The sequence below is a fragment of the Nerophis ophidion genome, linkage group LG15, assembly GCF_033978795.1.
Source record: "Nerophis ophidion isolate RoL-2023_Sa linkage group LG15, RoL_Noph_v1.0, whole genome shotgun sequence".
Taxonomy (NCBI): Eukaryota; Metazoa; Chordata; class Actinopteri; order Syngnathiformes; family Syngnathidae; genus Nerophis; species Nerophis ophidion.
The window spans coordinates 41,743,139-41,753,784 of NC_084625.1; the positions used below are offsets into that span (position 1 = coordinate 41,743,139).

Below are 10,646 nucleotides of genomic sequence, written 5' to 3' on the forward strand. Positions count from 1 at the left end.
GGACAAAACAGCCCCTGTTGGAGAATAAAATCATTATTTCACCAGACACGTTTCGAACAAAATAAAAATAGTAATACATGAAACTACAAACCAAACTGTGCTTCGACTATTAGCTAAATTTAGCACAGTTTTGCAGTAAACGTTTGACGTCTCCTCATATCTGTGTCAGACTCCGGCTCCTCGCTGAAGGACGATTAAATATTCTCAATGAGAAGAATGTTTTTATGTCAGTGTGTGTGTGTGTGTGTGTGTGTGTGTGTGTGTGTTTGTGTGTGTGTGTATGTGTGAGTGTGTGTGTGTGCATTTAAATGCACTATAACAGTCAGATTCTTAAATCATAAATCCATGAGGCGCTGCCACACATAAGTAAATAAATTGGGAATCTGGTTAAATAATAAAATAATTAAATATGATTATAATAATAACAAATCATTAAAGGTAATTTTCATTAAATACATTAATGGCACATTTTTTTTCAGATTTTTTTTTCATTATTTTTTATTTTATTTCACCGTCAATATGGTTTAGTTTTATCAGTGTGTAAATGGGAAGCTATAAAAATATCAGCAACCATTACTCCTCCACGACTGCCCTTTGATGCCTCATTTCATGCATGAGGAGCACCCAGTAACACCCGGTTTATGTGACAGGCGGGCCGGGCCGGGCCGGGCTCTGGACCGGTGGGCTCGGTCGTAAACTGTTGTTTTGTTTATTATGCACAGTATATTTCAAAGATAAAAAAAATTGTATCAATTTTTTTTTTTTTTTTCATGCAGTTAACAATAGCTGTACATAAACCGTTTTGTCCAAAACAGCAGATTCTACGACTCGAAGCCGGGAAAACAACACTGACTCGGAACCGAGTAACTAGTTACTAGTTTAAAAAAAAAATAGCAACCAAAACCTACCGAACATACCAGAACAGGACTTTGCGTTGTAGGTAGAACAAACAAGGTACTCTATATTGCCGAAAGTATTTGGCCACCTGCCTTTACTCACATATGAACTTGAAGTGTCATCCCATGGAATTGTCCAACATGTTTTGATATCCTGGAGCATTCAAAGTTCCTTTCCCTGGAACTAAGTGGCCAAGCCCAACTCCTGAAAAAGCAACCCCACACCATAATTCCTCCTCCACCAAATTTCACACTCGGCACAATGCAGTCGGAAATGTAGCGTTCTCCTGGCAACCTCCAAACCCAGATTGGTCCATCGGATTGCCAGATGGAAAATAGTGATTCATCAGTCCAGAGAAGGCGTCTCCACTGCTCTAGAGTCCAGTGACGCTTTGCATTGGACTTGGTGACGTATGGCTTAGATGCTGCTGCTCGGCCATGGTAACCCATTCCATGAATCTCTCTGCGTGCTGTACGTGGGCTGATTGGAAGGTCACATGAAGTGACCCATTTTTATAGTCTTTGGTATGAACTCACAACCTACCAATCTCAGAGCTGACAATCTAACCCTGAGTTTTACTTTTGTAGCTTTTTGGAGAAATGGCACTGCTGGAGTGTCAGCTGGTTGCATCAGCTCTGCTCTTTTAATGTCTTTAATGTCCTTTGTCTTCTTTGATGTCCCCTACCCAGGGTTTGTTTTACCTGTTTCTCACTTTTTTTTGTAAGGGGCGCCAGAAGTTGGCAGACCCATCAGCGAGCCTGTTCTGTCTCCCTGTAATGTCTGTCTAGCTCTTGAATGGGATTGTGCTGACATTTCCCCTCTGGGAATAATATCAATCAATCAATCAATGTTTACTTATATAGCCCTAAATCACTAGTGTCTCAAAGGGCTGCACAAACCACTACGACATCCTCGGTAGGCCCACATAAGGGCAAGGAAAACTCACACCCAGTGGGACGTCGGTGACAATGATGACTATGAGAACCTTGGAGAGGAGGAAAGCAATGGATGTCGAGCGGGTCTAACATAATACTGTGAAAGTTCAATCCATAATGGATCCAACACAGTCGCGAGAGTCCAGTCCAAAGCGGATCCAACACAGCAGCGAGAGTCCCGTTCACAGCGGAGCCAGCAGGAAACCATCCCAAGCGGAGGCGGATCAGCAGCGCAGAGATGTCCCCAGCCGATACACAGGCAAGCAGTACATGGCCACCGGATCGGACCGGACCCCCTCCACAAGGGAGAGTGGGACATAGGAGAAAAAGAAAAGAAACGGCAGATCAACTGGTCTAAAAAGGGAGTCTATTTAAAGGCTAGAGTATACAAATGAGTTTTAAGGTGAGACTTAGATGCTTCTATTGAGGTGGCATCTCGAACTGTTACAGGGAGGGCATTCCAGAGTACTGGAGCCCGAAATGAAAAAGCTCTATAGCCCGGAGACTTTTTTTGGGCTTTGGGAATCACTAATAAGCCAGAGTCCTTTGAACGCAGATTTATTTCTTGCCGGGACATATGGTACAATACAATCAGCAAGATAGGATACAGTACTGATTCTGATTTTGCTGATTGTGTCAAGTTTTCACTTAGCGACCATCGGCCCAAATATCATGCCTTGAAAAAATTTATCGACATTAAGACATTAAATCAATATAATTATAATATTCGATTAGATTTAAACAACCCTTTTCTGGACACTCAAAAAGTGCTTCACAGAGAACTGACAACCCATTAAGCATTCACCCCACATCCACACATGGATGGTGGTAAGCTACATTATAACATCAGTATCCAGACAGGTAAAATTCAATTTACAAATTTATTGTACAAAACCCGTTACCATTTGAGTTGGGAAATTGTGTTAGACGTAAATAAAAACAGAATACAATGATTTGAAAATCATTTTCTACCCATATTCAATTAAATATGCTACAAAGACAAGATATTTGATGTTCAAACTCATAAACTTTATTTTTTTTTTTACAAATAATAATTAACTTTGAATTTCATGGCTTTAACACGTGCCAAAGTAGTTGGGAAAGGGCATGTTCACCACTGTGTTACATCAACTTTTCTTTTAACAACAGTCATTAAACGTTTGGGAACTGAGAAAACTCATTGTTGAAGCTTTGAAAGTGGAATTCTTCCCATTTTTGTTTTATGTAGAGCTTCAGTCCTTCAACAGTCGGGGGTCTCTGCTGTCGTAGTTTAGGCTTCATAATGCGCCACACATTTTCGATGGGAGACAGGTCTGGCTTGCAGGCGGGCCAGGAAAGTACCCACACTTTTTTTTTTACGAAGTCACGCGCTGAATAAGGCTTGGCATTGTCTTGCTGAAATAAGCAGGATGGCGCATAGATGGCAGCATATGTTGTTCCGAAACCTGTATGTACCTTTCAGCATTAATGGTGGCTTCACAGATGTGTAAGTTACCCATGCCTTGGGCACTAATGCACCCCCATACCATCACAGATGCTGGGTTTTGAACTTTGCGTCGATAACAGTCTGGATGGTTCGCTTCCCCTTTGGTCCGGATGGCACGATGTCCAATATTTCCAAAAACAATTTGAAATGTGGACTCGTCAGACCACAGAACAATTTTCCACTTTGCATCAATCCATCTTTGATGATCTCGAGCCCAGAGAAACTGGCAGTGTTTCTGGATGTTGTTGATAAATGGCTTTCGTTTTGCTTAGGATTGATGTCGGTTTTTGATACAGTGCCGTCTGAGAGATCGAAGGTCACGGTCATTCAATGTTGGTTTCCGGCCATGCCGCTTACGCATAGTAATATCTCCAGATCCTCTGATTCTTTTGATGATATTATGGACCGTAGATGTTTAATCCCTAAATTTCTTGCAATTGCACTTTGAGAAACGTTGTATGTACCTTTTAGCATTAATGGTGCCTTTACAGATGTGTAAGTTACCCACGCCTTGGGCACTAATACACCCCCGTACCATCACAGATGCTGGCTTTTGAACTTTGCGTCGATAACAGTCTGGATGGTTCGCTTCTCCTTTTGTCCGGATGACACGATGTCGAATATTTCCAAATACATTTTGAAATGTGGACTTTTCCACTTTGCATCAGTCCATCTTAGATGATCTCGGGCCCAGAGAAGCCGGCGGCGTTTCTGGATGTTGTTGATTAATGGATTTTGCTTTGCATAGTAGAGCTTTAACTTGTACTTACAGATGTAGGGACGGACTGTATTTAGTGACCGTGGTTTTCTGAAGTGTTCCTGAGCCCATGTGGTGATATCTTCAGAGATTGATGTCGGTTTTTGATACAGTGCCGTCTGAGGGATCAAAGGTCACGGTCATTCAATGTTGGTTTCCGGCCATGCCGCTTACGTGGAGTTATTTCCCCATATTCTCTGAGCCTTTTGATGATATTATGGACCGTAAATGTTGAAATCCCTAAATTTCCTGCAATTGCACTTTGAGAAACGTTGTTTTTAAACTGTTTGACTATTTGCTCACGCAGTTGTGGACAAAGGGGTGTACCTCGCCCCATCCTTTCCTGTGAGAGACTGAGGATTTTTTAGGAAGCTGTTTTTATACCCAATCATGGCACCCACCTGTTCCCAATTAGCCTGCACACCTGTGGGATGTTCCAAATAAGTATTTGATGAGCATTCCTCAACTTTATCAGTATTTATTGCCACCTTTCCCAACTTCTTTGTCACGTGTTGCTGGCATCAAATTCTAAAGTTAATGATTATTTGCAAAAAGTTTATCAGTTTGAACATCAAATATGTTGTCTTTGTAGCATATTCAACTGAATATGGGTTGAGAATGATTTGCAAATCATAGTATTCCGTTTATATTTACATCCAGCTCATATGGAAACGGGGTTTGTGTTTGTTAATTGACAAACGCTAGCATTCTCTGTAAATTGCTACATACCAGAAGTCTAAGTTGTATCTGGTTCATTCGTCCTTGCTTAGACAAGGTGAAATCCTCCAATATCTTTCATTGCTGATGTTTTATGTACTTTGTAAACACACAAAGTTTCCATTCCTTAATTTCCCTCAGGGCACTCGCCCAGGGGATCAATAACGTTCTATCTAATCTAAGTTGTTCAATCGTAAATATAATACAACGTAAAGCATTGCCAAGATTTTGAGAGGGAACAATGCCATGATGTATCTCTCTGCTCTGAAGGGAGACAGTAATGTCAAACGGAATCATTAGCATGTCCATCATAGATGCTGTTTCATCTCATAGAGATCATGTTGCGCTCAATCGACAATGACAAACGTGCATACGTCAATTGCGTGTTCCTATTTCCATACAGCTAAGTGGTTTATTATGAAGGGGTTTCTTTGTTATAATACAATTCTGATCAGCAGTTGATGTAGGACATACTTGCCAACCCTCCTGATTTTCCCCGGGAGACTCCTGAATTTCAGTGCCCCTCCCGAAAATCTCCCGGGGCAACCATTCTCCTGAATTTCTCCCGATTTCTACCCGGAAAACAATATTGGGGGCGTGCCTTAAAGGCACTGCCTTTAGCGTCCTCTACAACCTGAAAAGGAGACTATTATATATATGTCTCCATTATCCATAGGTTTATCTATAACCCATAAAGTAGGATATTCCAGCCGGCACGTTAATACACTGACGCACAACATCCGGATTCCCTTCATGCATTGCTTCGAAACTACGGCAAGTAGTAATGTCCAAAAACATACCAAGAGACGAAGCAGAAGAACGAAGCAGAGACATGGCGACGACGAGTAAGAAGAAGAAGTACGGGTGAGTTCCAAAATGATTTGAAAAAAATAATTTCAGTTCATCCAGGACAGCTCAAAAATTTTGTAGATCTGACTTCTCCATTGAAAACGGTGGCCGAACGGACATACTCATTCATGAACGGATTATTTATATATATACTGGTTCATGAGGGGTTCCCGCAATCATCATGATTATTGAGGTAACCCCTCCTGAAACAGTTCTGTAGAGATGAAGTAGTCTTGTGATTTTTCCCACACATACATATTGCGCTCTACCATGGTATCGAGCACTATTCTCTGGATAATCCAATCAAGATATATATATATATATATATATGTGTGTATATATCTATATATATATATATATATATATATATATATATATATATACATACATACATACATATATATACCGGCCCCAGATACATTTTTTCTCGAAATATGGCCCCCGAGTCAAAATAATTGCCTAGGCCTGCGCTATAGGGTGCTAAAAGCGGGCACAAATAGACTAAAAAACAGTTTTTACCCAAGAGCCATAGTAGCATTAAACAGGCACTGAGTGAGCACAATGTGTCCATCATGTCCTCATGTGTCATGTCTTTTAATTTTTTTTCGGACTATAATGTGCAATAAAGTTATATGTTGATATTTTTTTGTATACATATGTATGGATATATGCATGTGTGTGGATATTTACGTGATATTCAAGTATACGTTCTCACGCAGTTGCTTATAGCTGCCGGCATTACACTACAGGCTTTTATCACTCTTTCTTGTCTCTCCTTCTCACAGACAGCAAGCGCACCTTCTTACATACGTCACATACTCTCATGTCATACGCCCTCACGGAGCAGAGAGATAGCAACATTGGTAAGGTTAGCTGTGATGCTAGCGGAGCCGTGCGAGTGGTAATATGAGCGAAAGAAGTTGCGAATCTGGTAACAAAGAAAGGAAGAATTAATTCCCAAGAAAAACAGCAGGGGGGTCCATCGTCTGGCGGTGGTTTGGCTTCAAGTGGGAATATGTCGAACAGACAACCGTAATTTGTCAAGTGTGGTGCCAAAGCATTGCTACTAAAAGTAACATTACTGCTAATATGTAGCATCATTTGAAAAGTCACCTGCTAGAGAATGAAGAGTGTTTACTCTGCATGTCAACATCTCCATTCGGTGCCACACGCCCTCACTTAAGTGCCCTTTATTTGTTTTAAACTATTGTAGTGGTGTTCTGAACAAAAAGTGCACTTTAATTCTGTGTTGTTTTGATACGTCATCTTAGTGACATCATGCCCAAAAGTGCACTCATAGCTCGTTTTAAAATGTCTCTGACAATCCTGCACTTTCTGTTGTGGAAATGACATGAACGTTTGTGCCACTGCTTAATAACTGTTTAATAAATACAGTTAAATTGACTTAGTTGTGATTTCCCTCTCTGCATGAAAGTTTAAAATGACCATATATTAATGCAGTATGAAGAATAATGTTTTAATGTAGACACATAGAATCATCATACTGCTGTGATTATATGTATCAAGTGTTCATTCAAGGCTAACGCAAAATATCGAGATATATATCGTGTATCGTGGTCGTGGACCAGCTCAATACTCTCGGCAGGGTCCTTGAGGGTGCATGGGAGTTTGCCCAACCAGTCTACATGTGCTTTGTGGACTTGGAGAAGGCATTTGATCTTGTCCCTCGAGAAGTCCTGTGGGGAGTGCTCAGAGAGTATGCGGTATCGGACTGTCTGATTGTGGCGGTCCGCTCCCTGTATGATCAGTGTCAGAGCTTGGTCCGCATTGCCGGCAGTAAGTCGGGCACGTTTCCAGTGAGGGTTGGACTCCGCCAAGGCTGCCCTTTGTCACCGATTCTGTTCATAACTTTTATGGACAGAATTTTTAGGCGCAGTCAAGGCGTTGAGGGGATCCTGTTTAAGGGCTGCAGGATGTAAGTCTCTGCTTTTTGCAGATGATGCGGTCTTGATGGCTTCATCTGGCCAGGATTTTCAGCTCTAACTGGATCGGTTTGCAGCCGAGTGTGACGCGTCTGAGATGAGAATCAGCACCTTCAAGTCCGAGTCCATGGTTCTCGCCCGGAAAAGTGCCATCTCTGGGTTGGGGGCGGTGGGATCTTGCCCAAAGTGGAGGAGTTCAAGTACCTCGGAGTCTTTTTCACAAGTGAGGAAAGAGTGGATCGTGAGGTCATCAGGCAGATGTTTGCAGTCTCTTCAATAATGCGGACGTTGTATCGATCCGTTGTGGTGAAGAAGGAGCTGAGCCGGAAGGCAAAGCTCTCAATATACCGGTCGACCTATGTTCCCATCCTCACCTAAAGCTCATGACCGAAAGGACAAGATCTGGGGTACAAGCGGCCAAAATGAGTTTTCTCCGCCTTGTGTCGGGGCTCTCCCTTAGAGATAGGGTGAGAGGCTCTGCCATCCGGGAGGAGCTCATTGTAAAGCCGCCTGCTCCTCCACATCGAGAGGAGCCAGACGAGGTGGTTCGGGCATCTAGTCAGGATAGGTGTTTTGGGGACGTCCGACCTGTAGGAGGCCACAGGGAAGACCCCGGACAAGTTGGGAAGACTATGTTTCCCGGCTAGCATGGGAACGCCTCGGGATCCCCCGGGAGGAGCTGGACAAAGTGGCTGGGGAGAGGAAAGTCTGGACTTTCCTGCTTAGGCTGCTGCCCCCGCGTCCCAACCTCGGATAAGTGGAAGAAGATGGATGGATGGATAAATCGTGTATCCCGATATGGCCTAAAAATATCAAGATAATAAAAAATGGCCAATATATATATAGTAAATATAAATATATATATAATACTAATAATAATATAATTAATAAACAATACTAATAAACTATAGAATGGTGTGTGTAAAAAACCCAAGAGTGTGTATGGTGTAAGACTATGTGAAGTATTTAATTGTAGCGTTTTACCATAAGTGTTGGAGACGTGGTGCTGTCAGACAAGGGCGAGGCAGGCAGGCTTGTTCAGGGCCGGAAGCGGGGTCAAAAGGCTGGAGCGAGTCTTCGTTGTCCGGGGGCGAGCGAGGAGTCGAGGAACGAAGGAGGCAGTCAGAGAAAGTAGGAGATCCGGGGAAAAGTGAGATGCACAGCCCACTTTGCAAGCGACGGAGGGTACTGCGGGGACACGGGAGAAGACAAGGGACAAGTCAAGCCACGGAGAGGAAACAAGAATAGCGCAGTGAGCTTCGGTTACGGTTCACCATATGAGAACTGGGTCCACTGGTCCTTTATTGATCTTGCCCTCATCAGAACCAGGTGAGCAAATTGATAAATGAGTGCTGGCTTGTCGCTGTGTGGGTGTGCTGCGCTCAGCGTGATTGGGGTTGTGTCCGTGTGCGCTGTCAGCTGGTGGGTGGTCCCGCAGTGGAGGGAGACGCAGACTGCGCATGTGCCGCAAGAAAATTGCTGTAAATTGAGTCATCGGATCTCAATTTCATGTTACATAGAGGGTTTGTGTCAACATGCGGATGACGTCACTTTACTTTTTTTGTCTCTTCTTATCCAGGTACCAGAATATCGGCCTGCTATCGATTCGCCGTCATCGTCCTCCTGGCTGGCGGCCCGGTGAGGGAGGCCTTGTTATAATATGCAGAGGGGACAACGGATGAAGAACTGACTCGCTTTCTCTCAACTTTGCTCCTAAAGTGAAGACAACATGTGCTTGTTTTATGTCCCCCCCCACCCCCCTCCCCTTCTTTACCACGACCATGCAGACTGCACAGTATAAGCTTCATACACCCCCCCACCCCCCCCGCCGATACTACCGCTCTTTGCACCCAGCACATTATTAGCAACGAGAAAGGGGGGAAAAAAATGAGTCACCTTTAAAATCAGAAAAAAAAAGGACCGTTTTTTTGTTTTTTTTTGTAAAGGGGAAACAAACAAAAAATAAAAAGGTCCGAGGTGCGACGCTCCGATGTGAAGATGGACTCTCAGTAGATAACTCACGTGGAGGGATCACTTTCTTATAGTTTCGCTGTTCTAAGTCACATTTGTCAGAATGGACAAGAAGAAAAAAAAAATCTATATTTGTGTTATAAATATATAAATAAATATATTAAATTATCTGTTTTATTTTCGACACCTAGATTTAATGTACGTGCTGTGTACTTAGCTAACACCATTCCATTGTAAATACGCCTCCCCGGGTTGGAGAGAGAGATTTTGTCATTTTTGACTGTTAGCATTCTTTGTTTCCCCCATCCGTCTTGAAGCTGTTACACGATCTGCCGTGCATACTTTTACATCTCGTTTGTGATACAAATGTGCATGCTTTGTGACCGGGGGGTTTAACAGGGAGGGGGCGTGTACCACGGTGTTGGAACGACACGAGTCAGCACTCTGGAGTTCCGTGTTTTATCAGTATTTCCGATTTTAGCTTGATTTTCAATGTGCTAGTTTTGATGTGGGGGGGTGGGGAAGAAAATGTCCGTGTCATTTTGATTTGTATTGCACCCTCTAAATGAATAAAAATGGATGTCACAATTCATGAATTATTCCAATATGTTAAGACCGGAAAATCTGTTTCACTTCATTCTGTGCGTTTTTTGTTAAAAATAATAATTTCATCCATATTTATGTTACGCTGATACAGACATATTGCATTTTATAAATGTTTTCATCTTGGCAAGCCATTTTTAAATTGCGTACCTCAAACACGCTGACAAAAATACAAAACCCAAAACCAGTGAAGTTGTCACGTCGTGTAAATCGTAACTAAAAACAGAATACAATGGTTCGCAAATCCTTTTCAACTTATATTTGTCATGTTTTGTGGTCATGTTCTGTTTGGTTTTGGACTCATTGTGCACTCTTGTTTGTTTTGTCACCATGACAACTCATTAGTTTCACCTGTTACGTGTTCACGACTCACGCACCAGATTTGTTTGGACTCACGCACCTGTCAATCACTTTACCACTATTTAAGCCTGTAGATGCCAGGCAGTCCGCCTGTTGTCCATGCTGATAATCCATGCTCTTTTTTCGTT

The 10,646-nt window shown here is 42.5% G+C and overlaps 1 protein-coding gene across 1 annotated transcript in view; it reads left to right on the forward strand.

The window, feature by feature from the left end:
* The window catches only part of vstm2a (V-set and transmembrane domain containing 2A), a 221,794-nt gene extending 211,676 nt beyond the window's left edge, over window positions 1–10,118 (forward strand). The window contains exon 5 of the mRNA XM_061922469.1: window positions 9,164–10,118. Coding sequence (XP_061778453.1) covers window positions 9,164–9,243 — 80 coding nt within the window. The 3' untranslated portion in view covers window positions 9,244–10,118. The remainder of the gene's footprint in view (window positions 1–9,163) is intronic.
* Window positions 10,119–10,646: the final 528 nt, after the last annotated feature.